The sequence below is a fragment of the Peromyscus leucopus genome, chromosome 4 (assembly GCF_004664715.2).
Source record: "Peromyscus leucopus breed LL Stock chromosome 4, UCI_PerLeu_2.1, whole genome shotgun sequence".
NCBI classification, from domain to species: Eukaryota; Metazoa; Chordata; class Mammalia; order Rodentia; family Cricetidae; genus Peromyscus; species Peromyscus leucopus.
Window position 1 is genome coordinate 95,861,353 of NC_051066.1, and position 22,544 is coordinate 95,883,896.

Sequence of the window (22,544 nt, forward strand, 5' to 3'; positions counted from 1 at the left end):
TAACAGCCATGCTGAGCAATGTGGATCCTTAGGATTTGGAATTTTGAATGTTGATATTTTTCTACATCCATCCTCACTCGGCACTTTTAATAGCGAGCCCACAGGCTGCTCTTACTTTTGGGGAACAAATCCTGGCTAAGAGTTGTAGGCTGGGTTCAAACTCACAGCCCTCTGGCTGCTCTACCTTCCTGTGCCAGCTGCATTCATAATGCCTCTTACTCTGGTCTTGAAGGACATCAGAAGGGTTCCCAGTGCAGAGTCTCCTCCGAGACTGCTGGGGAGTACTCCATCTCACTGCAGCCGACACTGTGTGCAATGCTTTTTCAGACTTTCCTAGTGCGCAAGAAGCATTTGTTGAAGACTGGGTTTATAAGCTCACACATCTCATCCTCCCCTAACTGAAACGAGACTGAGGATGCTTTCTCTCTTTCCTCCGTTCACAGTTGAGATTTAAATTTACTTAAGACCTTGGAACACTTCTTGCAGCCATATGGCTGAGAATACCCTCCACACACGTTGTCAAATGCTCTTTTGGAGGCTTCACGAGAAAGGAGGTTTTGTGGAGTTTTCTTTTTGTTGTTGTTGTTCTTTGGAAATTTTGTTTTTTGGTGCTGGGGTTAGGACCCAAGGCCTTGGTCTAATAGGCAAGTGCTGTACCTGGGAGCCAGACCTCCCACCCTGTGCTTTGGGAGCTGAGCATTCCTTTCCACTTGATGAGGCGATACGCTTCTCAGTCTTTGAGATCTGCCTGACTTTAGTGGTGTCTGGCCATTTCTCATATGCTCATCTGACCTCTTACAGGTGCTGGCATGTAACAGAGAGACAAAACTTTTAAGGATACATGAAATATAGCACACAGAAAAGTTTATGAGACATAATAGTATATCATGAATAATTGTTTCCACCATGCATGATGGAGTTCGAGTGGATAGTAGGAAGCTTCAAAGCCCAAACTTAATCTTTAGTCTGTATTCATTCCAGAAGAATCTTCATTTTCAGAAGAATGCGTCCCATTGCTATAGCTAGCGTACAGTGTATGGGTTGGAGAAGGTGTGTTTTTGTTTGTTTGTTTGTTTGTTTGTTTTAAACACACATTTTTACCAGGTATAGTGGCACAGGCCTGTGATCCCAGCCCTTAGGAAGTGGGAACAGGAGGCTGGAGACTTCAGGATCATCCATCTTATCATCAAGACCATAGAGAATTCAGCCTGGGCTACATAATACCCAATCTCAAAAACAAACAAAAAAAAATTGTGAACACACACGCTCACTCTTTTCCATAACTTCCTGTGGAAAGGTCAGTGTAATGGACTTCTCAGCTGCGCTTTACAGCCATCTCTAGTAACCTTTGCCTGTTTGTATTCTTGCTTCTCTTCCCCCCCCCCCGCCCACTATCCCCCCACTCCCACCCCCCCCCACCCCCACCCCCGCTCTCCTGACTCTCCCACAGCCTGTCCAGTGATACTGTTAGGAAGCATTTAACCTGTGGGTCTGTGGGTAATTGACTGGCAAGTTATTGCAGCTGTGTGGTTCCAGATGCCTGTAAGCCACAAGCACTTGCTGCCGCTTTTAGCATTGGTGCGGAGTGGAGACCTTGGTCATCTCTGTGGCAGCGGGGATGGCTGGGTTTTCATCTGAGGTACTTTGGCAGGTTAATCGCATCTCTCGTGTTCTTGAGGAAGGCCGAGTGTAATGCTGGATAGTTCCCTCCAACTGTACCTGTTTGTTATTTTAGCCTATAACCAACTTTGTTTTTTGAATCATGGAGGATGCTGAGTGAAATCTTTATTTTTGTGAGAAACAAAAACTATCTCAGATGCGCCATGCAAGCTAGGACTGACCTGGATGATGATAGAACTGGGTGAATTTGAACAGGAGCAGAAACGAGGCCACTTGCTCACCTGACTCCCTTTATCTGCATGGGCTCCAGGGTTATACATTTCCTCGAGCAGATGTCTGCCCTTACCTGACCTCAGATCTGTATGGTTTTGATTTCTTCTCTCAAGTAGTCAAGTGTGACCACACTGTAAGTGCAAAAATGTGGGTCTCAAGGCGTGCTCCCCTGCATTGCTCACACCCAGGCCTGCCTTCCAGGGCTGTCGTGAGGCTTAAATGAGATTTAGTGACCATGAAAGAGAAATGTAAAAGACCCCAAATAACTTCACAGCTGTAAGGGGTTGCTAATAGTAACAGAGCACAAAGATTTGTAGAATGTCAAGGAACTTTGTTCTAATTTGCTGGTAAAATTCAGTTTCTTCTAGTTTCCACTTGTGAGAAGTCCCCTTTTGTAGGTTCAGTATCTTTTGTTCCAACATTTAACATTTCCTTAGTACCTTTTCCTTGCCAATGATTTAACTTGTGTCAGCAGTACTAATTGAAAGGGTTAGTCATGTTCTTTGTGTTTGTAGTGTATGAGCACATGTATGTACACATGCTCACACTTGGAGACCTGAGAAGTCAGGTGTCCTGTGCTATCACTTTCTGCCTTGTTCCCTTGAGACAAAATCATTGAGCCTGGAACCAGCCCACTGGTCAACATTCCCCAGGCGTCTCCTCTTTACCCACATGGTGCCAGGATTACAGAATCAGGATCACACCAACTCTTTCCGTGGGTGCTGGGGTGTGAACTCAGCTCCTCATACTTGTCCAGCAGGCATCCTTTCCCACCAAGTCAGCATTCCAACCCACAGTTTCTCTTTGATACTAACTACGTTATCATTTATTTCTATGCTATTCTATATATATGTTTGTTACAATTAAAAGCCAAACTAGGGGCTGAAGAGATGGCTTTCTGATTATGAGCACTGGCTGCTCGTCAAAGGCCATGGGTTCGACTCCCAGATCCACATATCAGCTCACACCCATCTGTGTAATTCCTAAGGTTCCAGGGGATCTGACACCCACCTCTAGCCTCTGGGCACACAGGCACACAGGCACGCATGTGGTGCACAGACACGTATGTATTCAGGCAAAACACTCATACATGGAAAGTAAGTCAAACCAGTGAATTCAAGGGGTAGCGGTGAGCCCTAAGTTTCCATGTTAGATCAAAGCTACTGCGGTTATGAGTGTGTTTTGTAGTAGCAATGCCTTCAACAAGGCAGAGAAATAATTTTTTTTAGGGGAGGCTAATTCATTTATAGTGAAATAATTGAGAATTATATCAGTCCTATAATTTCAGTCAAAGAAGTTTTTTGGGGTAGGGGGTTGTTTCAAGACAGGGTTTCTCTGTGTAGCCCTGACTGTCCTGGGACCCACTCTGTAGACCAGGCTGGCCTCAAACTCAGTGATCCACCTGCTTCTTCCTCCTGAGTACTGGGATTAAAAGCATCAGTCTAAGAATGTGAAGTCAGTGTAAAAACATATTAATTTTATAACCCACTAAGTTTCTAATTTGTTACTGTAGTGAAATTTCTATTGAAACAATTTGGTGGAGCTGATGTCTGTGGTGCATCCCTGGAGTCTCAGAACTTCTAAGACTTAGGCAGAAGGGTCAAGAGTTTGAGGCCAGCCTGGGCTCAGGAAGACCTTGTCTCAAAACAGATCAACAACAACAAAGAAGAAGAAAGCATTTATACACACACACACACACACACACACACACACACACACACACGTGAAAATAATAAAAATAGACTCTTCAGAATTTTTTCTTGAAAATCTGGGATATCCTTGTGAATTTGAGATGCATTACTTATCATATCTTTTTTTTTTTTTTTTTTTTTTTTTTTGGTTTTTCGAGACAGGGTTTCTCTGTGTAGCTTTGCGCCTTTCCTGGAACTCGCTTTGTAGACCAGGCTGGCCTCGAACTCACAGAGATCCGCCTGCCTCTGCCTCCCGAGTGCTGGGATTAAAGGTGTGCGCCACCACCGCCCGGCTACTACTTCTCATATCTTTAGAAATATTTCTTGTTGATGTTTAGTCAATAAAATCTTTTGATGTGAGTCAAATATTTTGGCTTATGCCTTTAATCCCAGCACTTGGAAGGCAGAGGCAGAGCAGAGGCAGGTGTATCTCTGTGAGTTCAAGGCTAGCCTGGTCTACAGAACTAGTTTCAGGACAGCCAGGACTTTACAATGAAACCCTGTATTGAAAAGCCAGAAAATAAATTAATGGACAAAAATGTTTTGATGCTTTTTAAGTGGCACATGCTTTGTAAAAAGAGTTTACTCATGGGTAATGTAAAGAGAATCAGGAAGGAAATGTCCCATAATTTCAACACGCAGAGAGACCACTGAAAGTTCAGACTCAGGAGATGTGTGACCTTTGAACTGGTCTGTACATGAAAGGTAGGATTTCGGTATGTGTTGGGAGAAGAAATACAAGCTAAAGCCCCAAGGTTCTTTTTTGGGAATAATGAATAACCTGGATTGACAAATGTTTCTTTTAGGTGAGTAGCAGGATATTGAATTAGATTTAGGGGCTGGTGATGCTAAGTGCAAATATCTACACTTTGTTTAGCTGGCAACAAGGACCCCTAGAAAGCTTTTGAGCATGAAGAAAGGGCAAAGTCCACAGGAGGGGATTGATATGAAAGCCCTTGCTACATCCAGGAAAGTGAGGAAGGCCTTGGGATATGGAAAGGAGTCTTGAGGCCCAGGTCCGCCTGACAGCTGGAGCACTAGAGTCCCACCCCGTCTTCTCAGCCACACATTCCCTCTACCCAGGTCGTCTTGGCAAGGAACTGTAGTACTCTCCCTGCTGACAGAGGGAACCCAGGAGATCACGGGAGACAGCCGGGCTGTGTGGCTTGGTAAATGCCCCTTCCTGTTGCTGGTTTGGGACAGGGTCTCATGTAGTTTGAGGCTGCCTTCAAGCTCACTACGTAGCTGAGTTCCTCATCCTCTTGCCTTTAACTCCCTGGGATTACAGGTGTAGATTACCACATCTGGCTTTAATCAGGCCTTTTTGAGGACCGGACTTCGGTTCATAGAGCTTTGCGATTCTGGTCTTAGTATAGAGAAGTCTGACATTAGAGGGGAACGTCCCCTCCCCCATCCTGTCTGACTGAACTATCTCCTCCTGTCTTTGCTTTTCTGGTAACCATGGAGAAGTAAGAGAGGGTCAGAAGGCTTCCTCTGCCCAGGCCCTGTGCCGTAAGGCTGCTCACTGGGCACATGACGGTGACTGTGCCGTCGCTGGGCTCTTAGCAGGAGTCGCTCATTCCCTCTGCCTTGGGCTGATGCTCCCTTGCTTCTCCCTTCATCTGCATAGAAAACCACCCTCTCCTAACACTGCAACCCCAGTTACCTTGGAAGCAGGTGTCTTCAGATGGACCATAGGTTGCAGCGCAGTCCAGACATGGCCAGGTTCTGACCACATCTGCAGCCTGGCGTTAGGAACCCTGCTTTCGTGTCTTTGCAGCCATCTCCTGAGGAGAGACCAGAACCCATTTTTATAGACATCTCAGCTACTGATAGTGTGACTCTTGTTTTTTGGTTGTTTTGTTTTTTGAGACAGGGTCTCTCTACATAGCCCTTGCTGTCCCGGAACTTACTATGTAGTAAGTTGGCTGGCCTCAAACTCACAGAGATCCACCTTCCTCTGTCTCCCAAATGCTGGGATTAAAGACGTGCGCCACTCCATTAAGTTCAAGTAGTGATATTTTTTTAAAAAAAAAAAAAAACATTAAAGCCGGGGCTGGAGAGATAGCTCAGTGGTTAAAGGGCACACTGCTCTTGTAGAGGATAGGATTCGGTTCCCAACACTGTCAAGCAGCTCACAACTACCTAAGACTGCAGTCTAGAGAATCTGGACCCCCCACACACACACACACACTTAACTGATTAATTAAAAAAATAAAATAAATCTCTAAAAACAAAACAAAAACACGAACCTGGCATGAGAAGCATGTATTTTACCCGTTTTATCCTGATACCCTCTGTCTTCTCTTTTCTAGTGGTTTTGTTGTGTTTTGAGACAGGTTGGCCTGGACCTCACTTCTTGCTATGTAGCCCAGGCTAGCTTCAAATTTGCAATGGTCCTCCTGGCCTCAGTCTCTAAAATGCTAGGATTACAAATGTGTATCCACCATATTCGGCCTCAACCCCCATGCTGCACTTGAACCCTTGGGTTTCTTAACTTTCCAAGTCGCTAGGACCACAGACGCATGCCTGTCATTGTGCCATGTGCCCTCAGCCTCCTTGGTTTTCAGGCCTGTCCCTGTTATACACTCAAAGGTGAGTTGACCCCTAGTGTGTTCTAACAGAAATGGCAACTCCAAATTCTGTTTGTGTTGGAAAACCCAAATCTCTGCCTCAGGACACTGTGGTTTCTGCTACCAGGCTACCCTGGGTCTACACTCCCTGTTTACCTGATTCATTCATTCATTCATTCATTAACATTTTTTTCCATTTATTTTACTTACCTGTGACATGGGTATACTACTAGTCCTTCATAAAGTTGTCTAGAGCGGTACATTAGATACTCAGTGTGAAGTGCTTAGAGCAGTTCTGGGCAGGTTGTGTTCCATGAGTGGTAGCTCTGGTTGCAGTAGAACTAACTAACTGGTCTACACAGACCCTTCATCTCTTCAGGTATTGGCTCAAGACCTGAAGTGCTAGTTTCTCCTCTTGGTCCCAGCAGGGGCTAAGATTTGGGGGGAAATGGCAAAATGCTTTAAATATAGTTCAAGCCTGGTGGTGGTGGCACACACTTTTAATCCCAGTACTTGAGAGGCAGGTGGATCTCTGAGTTTGAGGCCAGGTGGTCTATAGCGTGAATTCCAGGACAGCCAGGGCTACACAGAGAAACCCTGCCTTAAAACTAAATAAATAAATATTATGGTTCAAACCCTGACTCTTTGAGCCACTTGGGAAGCTTTTCTTTTTTTGTTTTCTTTTTTGACACAGGGATCCTCCATGTTGTTGGGGCTGACCTACAGCTCCTGGCCTCAAGCATTTCTCTCTGAACCCCAGAGGGAGCAGGAACTTCAGATGTGACTCTGGAGAGCTTTAGCATGCAGATGGATAACCCCTTTCTCGTGTTTTATTCAGAACCTTGCAAAGCAGCTATGGTTTGTCCACCTGTAGTCCCAGCCGCCTGGAGGCTGAGGTAGGAAGATTGTTGGAGTCCCAGAGTTTTAGGCCTTCCTAGACACAGGGAGATCTATCTCAAAAAAAAAAAAAAAAAAAAAAAGGGTGGAGGCTGAGGAGGTGAGTCCGTTAGTTAGTAAATGTTTGCCACACAAGCAGGAGGATCTGAGTTTGATCCCCAGCACCCACTTAAAAAGATGGAATGGACACTGGCACACACTGTGCCAGCACTGGCTCCCTGAGACTCGCTGGCCAGCCGGATCAGCCGGATCGGCAGGCTCCAGCTTCAATAGCAGACTGTCTCAGAAAACAAGGTGGGAAGCTACAGAAGAGGAGGCCGCATGCATGTGGGGGCACATAACCTCATAGGACAGGGGCAAGGGATGTAGGCGAGGGGTGGCCTTTGTGGGGGGTCTTGAGGTAATTCGATTGCTGGCCCAAGATTGGGCAACCTTTGTTCTGAAGTGCTGGTCTCGGGGACTTGAGAGAGAGGTTCTCTAGAATTATCTCTTCACGCAGTAGCAGGCCGACCTTCCCCAGAAGCTGACGCTGTTTTAATCCCAGCTGAGGAGAATGGACTCAGCCCCACTGGTCTGAACTGTTGAGCAGGAAAGCCTGGTTTCTGTCGTACTGGAGTCACTGGTTTCTGGTAGGCTTTGTGGAAGATAGTGCAACTCTAAGTCATCCACAGTGGGTGAAGATCAGGTCTGTTTGCCTGCCCGGGAAGGATCCTTTTCGCTCTTAATTATCTCTGACCAGATGACACTTTGGCCTCTGAATCGCCGCCAAAGTCCTTCTGTCTCCCAGGTCAGGTCACTGGGTCTCTGCGCAGCTGCCTAAGTTTCTGTAGAAAGCCTGCTGGTCATGGGCTCCTCTGTAGCTTTTGTATAAGTGGCAGTTCTTAGACTCGGAGGTGGGAAGTGTGCTTTGTGGGATTAGAGTGTAGAGAATAGACAGCAGACTGTAAACAGTTTTTCTTAACTTCTAGGAAGCAGGGGAAAGGTAGCAGCGTCTCTGGTGTGCTTGTTTATGGAAGCAACAGGCCACCATTTGTCTGGAATGGCTTACATCCCGGGTTTATCACTTGCATTGAGGGGGGGTGGGGGAGGGAGAAGGAAGCTGAGGCACCAAGACGACCACAAAAGCAGATATCATTTTCCTCTCGGTGTTGGGGATTTCACCAGTTTGAGGCCAGCCAAATCCTAGATGACCCTGGCTTTTTCAAAGCGATTTTGGCTTCTTAATTCCCCACCACAAGTGGGCAGACCCTTCATAGCATGGGCCAACTCTGGGTGTGGTGGTCCCTCACACTGAGAAAGAAAGTGAAAACCTTCACAGTCTATGCCTGGTCCAGGCGAGGAGTCCCTCTTTATCAGAGCAAGGGAGCAAGCCTGAGAGGAGGGCGACAGAGAGCTTGGCTGGGAACAGCTGAGGCCCTCCCCACAGTGCAGGGCTGTGTTTCCTTTAACAGCCTGGGGCTTCTTGGAACTGAGGTGGCTGGCTCTGAAATCTGAGGAATCCAAGTCTTGCCTCCCTAGCACTCGTGTTGATGGGTGGTGCTCCCTTGGAGGAACCCTCCCTCGCTGGCTTCCTGGTTCTCCCTCTCTACGGCCAGGTACCTCATCTTTCCCACAGACTGAAAGTGGGTTTCCCCCAAAGCTCTGCTTAGTTTTCTCCTCCCTGTTTTCTGCCTTCTGTCTTGTTGTGAACACTTATCACTGAGTATTTCTAGTCCTGACTCTCCAAGCACTTGTCCTGATTATGTGCTGAATGGAGTGCTCTGTGGTTCCTCCTAAATACCCCCAGCGCCGCGACAGAATAATGCCCTAGCCCTTGTGTAGACCCGGGTCCTGCTTTTGACCATGACACTGCTTTACTTTGCTATTTCTGGGCTTCAGAGTTGTGTTTTATTTCCCTCCACAGTTGTACAGTGCCATTTATTGCCAGTTTTATTTGCTGTGTGGCTTTTGGATGTTATTTCTGTTCGCCTGCTATTGTCTTTATGCTTGTCTAGATTTTATTACTTCTCACCTGAGCTACTCTGGCAGCCTCAGAACTGTGTAGGTTTATGTTGGAGCTTTGTTGGGTTCCTCCCATGGTCCCCCAGGACCTAAAGATTACCCTCCTAGTTTGGCACTCAAGGCCCTTTCAGAGGCACATGCCTGTGACCCCAAAATTCAAGAGGCTAAAGCAGGAGGATTGCCATGAGTTTGAGGCCAGCCTGTGCTATGCAGCAAGTATCAGGCCAGCCAGGATCTACCTTAGACAAGCAGATTCTTCCTGGTCCCTTGCATTCTACCTCTCTAGACGTAGAATTCTCTGGAGCATGATTTCACCATCTCTGTCGTCTCCTGCCATCAGACTTCCCTCACACAGCTTCCCCTGAGAATTCCGTCTGTTTTCACCTGTCAGAGTCCCGTGAGGAGGCCAGCAAGATGGCTTAGCAGATGGACACTTGCTGCTAAGCCTAATGGCCAGGATTGAGCCCTAGGACTGCCATGGTGGAGGGAGAGCACAGACTCCCCTAAGTTCTCCTTTCAATGATGTATGTGACCCATGGTACATAGGTACACACAAAATAAATAAATGAAATAAAATGAATTCTGTGGGTCCCACAATGCCTAGCCTCAAAGTCTTGAAGGAAACTTCATCTCTAAATACCGAGGAACCCCCGAGTCCCCACTCTGTCTCATAGGCCAGGCCACCTTCTGTGGACCTGTCCAGATGTCACCAGCCTCGTTGTCGGGACTTTGTCCTTTTGGTGATCTGTCACACACTGATTACTCTGGTAATCCATTCCTGATGGTTTTGAGGAGTGTGGATGGGATCCCCAGAGCATCCTAGTGGCTTCCAGACTTATAAATAAATAAACGATAAACAGTTTGTGGCTGGAGAGGTGGCTCGGCAGTTAAGAGCACACACTGATCTCTTCAGAGAATGCTCGTGGCTTCCAGACTTATAAATAAATAAACAAATAAATAAATGATAAACAGTTTGTGGCTGGAGAGGTGGCTCGGCAGTTAAGAGCACACACTGATCTCTTCAGAGAACCCGAGTTTGATTGCCAGCATCCATGTCAGGAGACTCACAACCACCTGTAACTCCAACTCTGGGGCCAGCTGACACCTCTGGCTTCAACAGGCACTTGCATTCAAGCACACACACACCTGCACTCACACACATACACACCTGCACTCATGCACACACACACCTGCACTCACACACACCTGCACTTGTGCACGCACACACCTGCACTCACTCACACAGACACATAAGTTAAAAAAATTAAAATTCAAAAAGATTTATTTTTATCTCATAGTATTTTTGCCTACATGTATGTCTCTACACCATTTGTGTGCAGTACCCTTGGAGGTCAGAAGAAAGCATCAGACTTCCTGGAACTCTTCTTGAAGACAGTTGTGAGCCGCTCTGTGGGTGCTGAAGTTTAACCCGGGTCCTGTGGAAGAGCCGCAGTGCTCTTAACTGCCGAGCCGTCTTTCCAGCGCCAGCTTTCAGACTTTTGGAAACACCCATTAATATACTCTATTTTGTGACTTGATTCTGCATGATCTATTTTTGTTCTGTTTACTCATTACTGACTAAATTGATTTCAAGTCTTATTCCTAAGTTGCAGTTTGAAAGTACAGTTTTATCTAGTATGAATTAGCGAGCAGCCTTACACCTCTGATCCACGTGTCCCCCACACTCTTAACCAGAGCCGGAAGGGCACCTAAACACAAGGCTTTATTCGTTCTCTCTTCCTCTATCTCTCTGTCTCGCTGTCTCTGTCTTTCTCTCTGTCTCTGTCTCTCTCATAAGCTTTTACAAAGTTACCCCTTTATCTTATTAGAGTGAGGGAAATGGTTGCCTACTTCCTTCTCTCTTGAGGATATGATATGTCTAGTTCACACTGGGAGTGGTGGGTGTGTCGGCTACTGCAGAACCCTGCCCTCCAGGAGCGTGGCTTCAGTGGAAAGATGACACCGGTTTCGGGCTGGGAAAGGAAGGCTCTCTCCATTTCAACACGCTCCACCTGCCGAAGCAAGAGCTGCCTCAGGCTCTTACATGGTGCCCTTCCGGCCTTCGACGGCATTGTGGATATGGAGACCATGGCAGGGTATACAGTGGGTGCTCTGTTCTTGAGTCTTTGCTTCTGTGGGGAGGATGTCTCTAGAGCAGTGGATTTACTCAGATGCAGTTGGTGGGTCTCAGGGTCAAACTCACGTTGTTAGGCTCAGCAGCACATTCTTTTATTCACTAAGCCCTCTCCCCAGCGGGCTTGGGTTTACTTCACTTTCAGTTGTAGTTCATCATTGAGGGAGGTTAGGACAAGAACTCAGAGGCAGGAGCTGAAGCAGAGGCCATAGAGGAGCTCCACTTACTGGCTTGCTCAGTTTGCTTTCTATACCACATAGGACCACCTGCCTAGGGATGGCACCACCCACAGTGGGCCGGGCCCTTCTACGTCAGTCACTGATCAAGAAATGCCCAACAGGCTTGCCTACAGACAATCAGATGGAAGCATTTCCTCAATTGAGCTTCCTCTTCCCAGATAATTCTTGCTTGTTAAGTTGACATAAAATAAAACAAAAACATAAGAAAACCCATAGAACTAACTACCCTGGGCTCACAGAGACTGAACCAACAACCAGGGAGCCTGTATGGGACTGACCTAGACCCTCTGTCTATATGTGACAGTTGTGTAACTTAGTCTTCATGTGAGACTCCTAACTGAGAGCAGGGGCTGTCTCTGACTGTGTTGCCTGCTTTGGGGACCCATTCCGCCTACTGGATTGCCTCACCAACCTTAATAGAAGAGGAGGTGCTGGTCTCACTGTAACTTGATACACCATGGCTGGCTGATAACCGTGGGATACCTGCCTGTATCTGAAGAGAAACAGTGGAGGAGAGTGCAGTGAATGGGGGAGGGGAATTTGGTTGGGGCAGAAAAACCAAACAAAACAAAAAACTGTGGAGCACAGCCAGTTTTAGAGTAGAACCTTTAGTAACTGAAATACCCTGATTTTTCTGGGCTTTTTCATGACTGAGCCTTTGCTGTTCCTGAAACCTCTGCCAGATGGCCACAATTCATCAAATCTAGCAAGTGCCTCTTTTTTTTTTTTTCCTTTATTCACTCCCCTCCTGGTCCTCTCTCTGACTCTTCGAAGATATATCCTCCATTTCTCCATGCCCCCTTTATTTGATAATCCACAGTCATTTTTGTGCTGCCCACATACTTACGGGTATGGGGCCACCCACTGAAATGTGGTAAACCTCCCTTAAAGAAAACTGATTCTCAGGAGGCAGAGGCAGGCATCTCTAAATGTGAGGCTAGCCTGATCTACATTGTAAGTTCCAGGACAGCCAAGGCTCTGTAGAGAGACTCTATCTTAACAACAACAAACAAACAAAAAAACCCACAACCCTGAAATTCCCTCCCACAGAAGCCATTAATCATCAATAGCTCCTCTTCCCACATGCTAGAATGTCGCCTGGCTTGATCTTGGCAGGTCTTGTGTAGGCACCACAGCTGCTCCGAGCTCATGCACAGTCGTTTGTTGTGTCCAGAAAGCCTTGTTTTGCTCTGATCTTTCCCAGCCTTTGGCTCTTAAAATCTTTGCGCCTCCTTTCAGGATGGTCCCTTAGTCTTGGCCAGTGTGTGTGATATTAGGGGTACCATTTGTAGCTGAGAACTCTACTGTTTTTTTTGTTGTTGTTGTATGTTTTTTTTTTTTGTTTTGTTTTTTTTCGAGACAGGGTTTCTCTGTGTAACTTTGCGCGTTTCCTGGATCTCGCGCTGTAGACCAGGCTGGCCTCGAACTCACAAAGATCCGCCTGCCTCTGCCTCCCGAGTGCTGGGATTAAAGGCGTGCGCCACCACCGCCCGGCGAACTCTACTGTTTTTTGTCTGTACTTTGACTAGTTATGAGTTTCTTTCTTTCTTTTTCTTTTTTTCCTTGAGACAGCATCTTTCTATGCTGTCCTGGGACTCTCTATGAGACCAGGCTGGCCTCCAACTCCCAGAGATCCACCTGTCTCTGTCTCCTGCTGGGATTAAAGGAGTGCACCACCACCGCCTGGCTAGTTCTGAGTTAATCACCATCCATTGCACAATGAAAGGTCTCTTATGAGGTCTGAGGGCTCCTCTTAATCAACAAGTAGAGAGATGTGAGTTTAGCAGGCAGCTGATGGCCTGCAGTCTGGCAGTACAGTAGGAGTAGATGTGAGTTTAGCAGGCAGCTGATGCCCTGCAGTCTGGCACTACAGTAGGAGTAGATGTGAGTTTAGCAGGCAGCTGATGGCCTGCAGTCCGGCACTACAGTAGGAGTAGCTTCACTCTCAAGTGCCTCTTAGGTGGGAGGTGTGGTTTAGTGCTGCAGATGGAGATGGAGAGATGGCTCAGTGATGAAGAACACTTGCTGCTCTTGTAGAGGACCTAGGTTCAGTTCCCAGCACCCACATGGAAGTTCACACTTGTCTGGAACTCCAGTTCCAGGGGATCTGATGCCCTCTTCTGATCTCCTCAGGCACCAGGCATGTGTGTTTTACACATACATACATGCATGCAAACATTCATACACATAAAAATAAATTAGTTTTTTAAGTGCTTAGGATACATGAATAAGTGATGGAAATCTAAACCCTGTCCTTGAGGGCTCCTGTGTGATGAGGAAGCACCTGGGCAGAGCTGAGGTGGTTGTCTTACCTGTCTGTGTATGTTATGTGGAAGTGAAGCTGAGGAGAGACCAGAAACAATGACCTCAAATCTGCAAAGCCCTTGCGGAGGAGACAGCCTCTGAGCAAAGGCCTGAGTAGATCATTCTCAGATCTACTCAGGCCTTCAGAATAGCTAAGGGAAGAGCTGTTGAGTCCAAGGAATAGCAGACGTGAAGGAGTACACTAGAGTCTGCTTACGGTGCTTGTGGAGTCTGAGGTGGCTGGGGTAGAGGGAGCGGAGAGTATAGGAAATGATCTTAGAGAAAAAGCCAGAGGCTGAGTGATTTAGGACTTTCTAAGTTTAAGTCCAAGTGTTTGAATTTGAACTTTAAGGGAAATAGGAGTCATTGGGAGGATTTGAATAATGATATGGTCTCATTTATGTTTAAAAGAATCACTCTGGCTGGGTGATGCACGCCTTTAATCCCAGCACTCGGGAGGCAGAGGCAGGCGGATCTCTGTGAGTTCGAGGCCAGCCTGGACTACCAAGTGAGTCCCAGGAAAGGCGCAAAGCTACACAGAGAAACCCTGTCTCGGGGGAAAAAAAAAAAAAAAGAATCACTCTGATCTGCCATTTTGAGAAAAGACTGAAGCAGGCAAGGCCTGAAGCTAGGAGAACATTTGGGAGGTACAGTCATATCTAGCTGAAAGATGATAGTCACTGGAACTCAGTGGGGCACTGGTTTAGACTGCAGGGTCCCTGAGAATGGGGGTGAATCCTAGGCTGATTGCCATGGTGAAGTACTCCCACCATTGAGAGGCCTAAGACTCCCAGTGCTGTTACTGGCTGGAAAAGCTGTGCCTATCAGTGTTGATGAGCTGGTGTGGGTCCACCGCCACACACCACTGATGGCACTCTGGTGCGTTAGGCGATGGTGTCCAGGCCTACCTACCTGCACTCTGTAGAGCAGGCGGAAGGAAGCTCTGCTGCCTCTTTGAAGAGAGGAGAAGGCGAATCGTTATCAACGGGGAGAGTCCTTTCCCAGTCCTTTGTGTTGGAGTCCTGCGGAGCGAGCCTGGCTGTCGCAGGCTTCAAAAGAACGGGAGATTCTCCGATCCTTTGAGAGAGGAGCTTAGCCCCAAACCTCCCTGCAAACAGGAAGCTGGTTTGAATTAAGAACATAAAATAAAAACCAGCTGATGCCCCTGAATGTTTTCCTCTGCTCCTCCCTTCAGAGAGCCACAGGAAACTGCTTCCCCTCCCTTAGATGACTACTTTAGAATGCCAGAAAAACCCAAACCCGGAAACCCTTTGAAAATGAGCCAAGATTTCAGCCCAGGCAAACTCCTGCTTGTGGGATTCCTAGCCAGGAAGTATGCTCCTCTGTGCAGAGCCCTGAGAGGAAAGTGACAGAATAGAAAGATTTCAGTGGTTAGCCTGTTCCCTAGGCCTGGCGGGAAAAAGTGGTACGTGGCAGGCTTCCCAAACTTAATCTTCCAACCCATGTGTCGGTCATGGAGTTGATAAAGTGGACATGATCAAATTAAAAGGATATACTAGAGTGTATATAAAGTACATTAATATACCATAATTAAATATTGCTTTATGAAAGTTGTACTTCAGTTTTGTTTACCTACACACATACATGTATGTACACAGTGGGTCACTGTGTTTCTTACTATGAATGGATCATAGGGAAAAATGTTTCTCTTTTTTTACTATGAAAACTTGTCTTAGAGTCTGCATAAACTGAATCTTTTTGCTTTATCTTGTTGAAAATTGCAAACTAGCTTCAAGATTCTCTATAGAACTGGATTCTCTACCCACACAACACCTACTCACATTCCTATGAGAGGGAAGGGCAGCTGAGAACCAGCAGGCTTGGTCTGATTCTTTGGGACCAACACTGAACCATAGGGAGGTAAGGGATTGTACACTTTTGAATCGAAAGGATTTGCTTCAAATTATATTAGTTTGAAGAGAATTGGAGGTGTAGACCTGTACTTGGTTCCATGACCTCTGCATTCCATGTGGGACATTGTGGCTTTCGGCTCCTCTTTTTCCACTCTGTCTTAGGCAGAGAGTCCAATAGGAAGGTTGCAGAACACCCCTTCCTCTGGGATAATTAAAGGCACAGTGCCAAGAGCCTGATCTGGGATGCTAAAGCTGTAGACCCCTAGGGTGAGTTTGTGCTCTGCAGTCAGTACCTGGTGACTGGAGCCAGTGAGTCGATAGACGGAGGAAAAGAATGGAAGGAGGAATTCAGACTCACTCTCCAGAATGTCTAGCATAGGCAGGCTAACTTTAGCTTCTGTCGTGTTAGGTGTAGTACCTCAGCTGGGCCCATGGCTAAGTGAACAGTTGGGGGCTTGGGCTGATGATGTACTGTAACTGAACCACAGCTGCCGGTGAGTAAACACCTGCTGGAATTCTTCACCTATATCCCTAAGAAGCCTTAATGACTCTTAGAGAACTCTCTGAGAGAATTTTGTTTGCCTGGTTTTTGTTTGTTTGTTTGCTTTTTTTTTTTTTTCTCGAGACAAGGTTTCTCTGTGAATTTTTGGAGCCTGTCCTGAAACTGGCTCTGTAGATCAGGCCGGCCTCGAACTCACAGAGATCTGCCTGCCTCTGCCTGCCAAGTGCTGGGATTAAAGGTGTGCGCCGCCGCCGCCTGGCTTTGTTTTTTGTTTTTTGAGATAGCTCATTAGCCCAGGCTGGCCTAGAACTCACTCTATATCTCCGGCTGGCCCCAAACTCATAGTAATCCTCCTGTCTCAGCTTCCCAAGTGTTGAAATTACAGATGTGTAATTATACCTGTGCATTCTTTCAGATTTTTTCCCCTATTTTGTTTTATTTTTCAGTTGCTGGGGATTGAACCCAGCCTTTTGTACTGGACTGTACTGGACTACAGGTTTTAACTGTACTACCTTGGGAGACTTATTTTAGTCTTTATCAACCACAGGGCATTTCTTTCCCACCTAATTAAAAATAAAATGGCCTTTTTGAGGTAAGAGTTCAGTTGTGTTGTTGTTATGTTTATTAATTGTGTGTGCACATATTGCCACAGTGAATGTGTGTGGTCAGAGGACCTCTGGAGTTAAGAATCTAAACATGATCTCTAAAAGTGCTTTTAACAATTCCTCTCTTTAGGCCAGTAAAAAAAAAAAAAAAAAAAGTGTATCCAGAAACTGTTCCAGTTGATTCTGGGCCTCCCTGCTGTAGAAACTGGCTTGTCACAGTGGACTCTGGCTTGCCCTAGGGCTCTCCAGGGCCGAGTTTTCACGGAAGAGCACACTCTGTTTACGTGGCCTTTCTGCAAGTCAGGAAGAACAAGGCCATCCCTGAGGGAAGGCTCATGCAGGAAGCACAGACAGCCCTGGAGGGGACTGGATCTGGAGTAACCAGAAAAACTGTGTGACAGAGTGCCATGGAGTGATGACGATGAGGTTATAGGGCAGTGTGACCTCACATGACTGCATCCACAGGAAGCCCGATGAATTAATTTGAGGTCCGTCTAGTGGGGGGTCCTGTGGCCTGCAGACAACGTGGGACAGCAGTACCATTGATGGAGGTGGTGAATATCTCGTGTGTCATGTCTTCTCAGACGCTCCCAGCATCTTACACAGGCTTCCCTTTCATCTCTGTGGGAGTTGTGGCTTAATAACAATAATCAGAGTGCCCTGAGCATCTGTGATTCGCACAACACAGCATTAAGCCCTGCTTTGGCTTCCTAGACTCTTAGACTGTGTGAATTGGCAGACGTGAAGAGGTGGAGTCCTCTGATGGAAGGCGAGCACGTGATGGGATGCAAAGATCAAGGATGTCCGAGTTACCTAATTGATACCTAACATTCTTCTGACTGTTGGTAGATAGAGCACAGTGGCCTGCAAAGGCTTGAAGGTCATTGACCTCACGTGAATCCCATAGACCCCAGAGCCCAGTTTCTAGCTTAGCCTTAGTATCTTCTTGCATTGAGAGAATGCTCGGTCCTCTTTGGTCGGGAACCTGTACTTTAACCCTTTCATGTTCTGTCCCACGGCAACCACACGTGGAGTCTGTTAAGTGCAGGTGATAGTCACTGCTGGACTTTCTCATCTGATCAGGAGGCTTTGGGTCGGACCAGAGTCTGAAGAAGTCCTGGGCTCATTTTCCTGAAGTTAAGGTTGTGGTCAGAGCCCAGTGCTGCAGAGGTGTTGGAGATGCTCTTACCACCTCCCTCGGCCCTGCTGTGTCTATAACAGGTCACTTCTCTGTTTGCCTCTAACAGGTGACCTTGGAGAAGGTGCTGGGAATAACAGTATCTGGAGGCAGAGGACTTGCTTGTGACCCCCGGTCAGGGTTAGTTGCCTACCCCGCTGGGTAAGTGCTTTTCAAAGATCTTGTTGCATGAAAGCTTTTTTTTTGTAACATTTTATTAATCCTTTGAGAATTTCATATAATATACTTTGATCATATTCACCCCCTTCCCCCTACTACTCCCAGGTCCACTCCACTTTCTTATCCATCCAACTTTGTGCCCGCCCCTTTTCCTCCCGCGCCCTTTCCTTCTCTGTCTCCTCCATCTCCCTCTTTAAAGACCCATGAAGTCACATTTGTATTGCCTAAGCTCTTGGGCGTGGGGCCTGTCTTTGGATGTGGTCGACCTACCAGACGGTTACACTGTTAGAGAAAATGGATTCTTCCTCCCCCAGCAGCTGTCAAGGGCCGATAGGTCCTGTCCTCGCTTAGGAGTGGGACTTTGAACCCACCTCACCACTTCCGCCCCTCCGCACCCTGTCGTGGTAGGATTTTGTCTGGCTTGAACTTACTCAGATCTTGTGAATGCAGCCACAGCTGTGGTGAGTTCACATGTACAGTTGCCATGTTGTATCCAGAAACCAGTTTCCTTGAAGTCATCCGCTGCCTCAGGCTCCTCCGGTCTTTCCACCCTCTTTTCTGTGACATCCCTTAGCCTCAGGAGAAGAATGTCAATTACAATTATGCTAAAGCAGTTGAAGAGGACAGTAGGTTTCTGGAATCTTCTGAGAGATATATCTATGTTAATGTTTTGATGTCATTTCTGTGAAGAAAATGCAGTCTAAGTGAGAACTCTTTGATTGGGTGTTGTCCTTGCTGTGCCGGGACTGACTGGTATTTGGGCATCTTACCAATCCTTCCTATCCACACATGCAGATATGGACTTTTCTTATACGGGGTTCCCAACATCATCTTTGTTAAAAACTGTTTTTATTTTATGTGTATGAGTGTTCTGCCTACACTCTGTGAACCATGTGTGTGCCCCGTGGCCATGGAGGCCAGAAGAGGACATCGGGTGCCCTGGGACTGGAATTACAGGCAGTTGTGAGCCACCATGTGGTGCTAGGAACCAAATCCTGGTCCCCGGAAGGGCAGCCAGTGCTCCGAACTGCTGAGCATCTCTCCAGCCACATCAGCACCATCTTCGGATCCATAGACAGATTCATTGCCCACTGCGCCATTGGCCCACCCCAGCACCATTTTTAACACTATCTTCTCATTTTTAATGGCTCTGTTGTGATGTGACACCAAGCGTTTAAAATGTGTAACTCGGGGCTGGGATAGAGCTCACTGGCAGAGGGCTTGCCTGTTCTCAAGGCCTTTGTTCTGATTCCTAGCAAAATAAAGATCCAACTCAATGGATGTGAGTAACTTTCTAGAGCTTTGCAGCCACCACCACAGACAACTGTAGACCAGAAACTCCATCTAATAGGGTGCACTGCTGTGTGGTACTAAGAACCGAGAGACTGAGGCAGGAGGAGCACCTGAGCATAGGAGCTTGAGGTTGGTATGTTATCGACTCCATCGTTCAGGGGAAGAAACTGAGATTCAGGGTGAAGCAGTTTGTTCAGAATCGTATTGTCAGTATTGGGGTTCAAGTCCAAGTAGCCTGACCAGAGAGCGCTGACTCTTCAGTGGCGCAGAGTAGGAAAAGAGCAGACTATGTGCTTTTTCTCCAAACTGCCTGCCTGCCATTAGAGTTTATGGACAGGTCAGTCTGCGGCAGGAAGACTGCAGCCTCTGGGTTCTGAGTTGGATGTCTCTCCCAAGGGGTCCTGTGGTGTTTAGTGTCTGTAGTCAGGACCCTGTGGTTGCTGCAATGGCTTAGCCTGGCAAAGACTGGACACCCCTCCCCCAGGTGACTTGATGAAAGGCCTGCCGCTAAATAACCTAGGCTGCCTGCCCCAGGGGAATTCCACTCATTCTCTGCCTGCCCTGCCAGGGAAAACCAGGTCCCTTCTTGTTGGAAGTGGGGCTGAGACTAGATAGAGTCTATGCAGGAAAACTTGGGGTGCTGCCTCTAGTATGCTGAGCCCTGCGTCAAGGCCTTGGGAAATGTGGAACTCTGCCCCCTTCTACCCTTGGATGCCAGGCCTGGAGCTTCGGACTGTGTGTTTATCTTTATAAACACAGGCAGCCCTCCTCCTGGGCCGGGTATGGTGCCTCTCAGGAGGTTTCCTGAGTGTGCTTGGCTTTGGCTAATCCTAGGCAAAACTCCCAAACTGTTCTCTGACCTGTACATTTCTTAGAATTTTGGTTTCTCTCTTTGCCAACGGCGGCTTCAGCTTTGGTTCTCAGTGGTGGTGGTGGCGGTGGTGGTGGTGGTACTCACTGCTGTGCTCTTAGTGTCCATGGGAACCAAAGTCTACGTGAGTGCAGGCAGACCCCCCTCCTTTGCCAGGCCCCACCCTCAGCCCCCACACTTGTTCCTGCTGCTCTAGGAGCCAGCGCAGGTATCCTAGAAACAAGAAGAGAAACAAAACTCAGAATCCTCCCAGAGGCCTAGCAGCAACTACCAAACCAAAACAAACGTTTCTGAGAGGAAATGAAACAGCCCGGGGAAGGGGGAGGGGGCGGCGGTGGGCAGCGTGTATCAGGCAGAGGTGGTGGGATTTGAGTGAATATGGTGTCTCCGGGCCAAGACCCCTCAGTTTTAGTGGTTCCTGCTTCCCCTCTCCAGAGCTTTCACTTACTGACTGTCCCACAGGAAGCCCGCCGCTCGCCCGTCATACTGGAAGCTTCCTGTGTTATCACCTTTCTCCTTGCCACGACAAAATAAGTCACAAGCACAGCTTAGGGGTACCCGCAGACTATGAGCTAAAACAAACCCTCCCTCCTTCTTAAAGCATGGCAGCGAGAGCACAAGGTCGCCGGTCACAGTGCAGCCAGAGTCGGGCAGAGAGGAGTGCCAGTGCCCAGCTTGCCTTCTCCATTTGTTTGATCCCCAGCCCACAGATTGGCACTGCCCACAGTTAGATGGGTCTGACAACGTGAACTAACCCGGTTTACCCAGTCCTTGCAGACTTGCACAGAGTTTTGTCTCCTACATGATTATAGATCTTGTCTCCTATAGATTGTGATTATATCCTGTCCAACTGACAATCAGTATTAACCATCACATACCCTACTTCGGATGCCAGTGTAGTTCTCCTGCGGTCTCTTTGAGGGAGCTGGTTTGGTTGGACCCCCCCCCCCCCCGCTGGCTTCATAGTTCTTTGACTCCTTGGGTTGGTTGGCCGCGTGGGCCCCACTGCCAGCATAGCCTGCACTGTAGTAACTGCAGAGACTGGACTTCCTTCATACTAGGAAGAGGAAGCTTCTTAGTTTTTTAGTGGAGGAAGAGGGAAACTCTTTCCTGAGTGTGCCCGTATTGGAATTTATGCTGAGATCCCAGCATTATAAAAAGTCACAAAATTTCCTCCTAAACTGAGTTCTAGAAGTTAGGGAGCAAGAGAGGATCAGAGAATGCTAAAGCCTCTGAATCATGGGGCGGGGATGATGATGGAAGAGACAGCGCGGAGTGACCGGGGGCTAAAGAGGAGGCTGGTGTTAGATTGGGGGGGCTGACGAGCTGGCTCGTGGTTAAGAGCGCTTGCTGCTCTTGCGTCGGACCTAGGTTTTGTTCCTAGCATGCACATAGTGACTTAGAACTGTCTGTACTTCCGGTTCCAGGGGATTCAGTGCCCTCTTCTGGCCCCTGCAGATAGGTACCAAGTAGGTATGTGGTGCATATGCACACATGCAGGCAAATATTCACACATGTAAATTTAAAAAATGGAAAAAATGTAACTGAGTGGTCGGGGCTCGGTGGGGAGTAATTGGACAGATAGTAGTTGAAAGGAGAAAGCAGTGTGTGAGACCTGATGTTAGAGTCCCAGACGGAGGGAGTGTCAGATGCAAAGACTCGAAGAAGGGAGAGAGGAATGACTGGTTACAGGAGCCGGTCAGCTGGGGTTAGCTAGAGTGGATGTGAAGCAGGGGACTTAGGAGCCGGTCAGCTGGGGTTAACTAGAGTGGATGTGAAGCAGGGGATAGAGGGGGGGGGAAGAGGGGGGGGGATTAGGGGGGGGGGAACTAGAGGGATGTGAAGCAGGGGACTTAGGAGCCGGTCAGCTGGGGTTAACTAGAGTGGATGTGAAGCAGGGGACTTAGGAGCCGGTCAGCTGGGGGTTAACTAGAGTGGATGTGAAGCAGGGGACTTAGGAGCATCATTATGTCCCAGCTTTGAAATCCTCCTGCTCACATGGATTTCCTCTTGTTGAGGAAAGAAAGATCTTTGGAGTCCTCTGGGCGGAGGAAATGACCCTGACAGACGTATACCACTAGCCATGTAAGTCATGGAGTTAACACTTAGTCTTTTTTTGTGTTTTTCTGATCTGTGCAGACACATTACCCATTTCACCACTAGGTTTTCACATGTGTTTGAGGAGAGGTTTGTAAAGTGTCCCATAAACAGACATTAATGGATTGCATGGCCTGACCTGAGGGACTTGTTTGGAAGGCATTGAATCCTAGGTATATCAAGAGGACAGCAACCAGGGTGCGCCAGGTCACG

At 47.5% G+C, this 22,544-nt stretch overlaps 1 protein-coding gene across 1 annotated transcript in view; it reads left to right on the top strand.

The window, feature by feature from the left end:
* Mapkbp1 (mitogen-activated protein kinase binding protein 1) overlaps positions 1-22,544 on the top strand; it is a 54,090-nt gene that overhangs the window by 7,706 nt on the left and 23,840 nt on the right. The window contains 1 exon segment of the mRNA XM_028854393.2: positions 17,961-18,052. Within this exon segment, the coding sequence (XP_028710226.1) occupies positions 17,961-18,052 (92 nt within the window).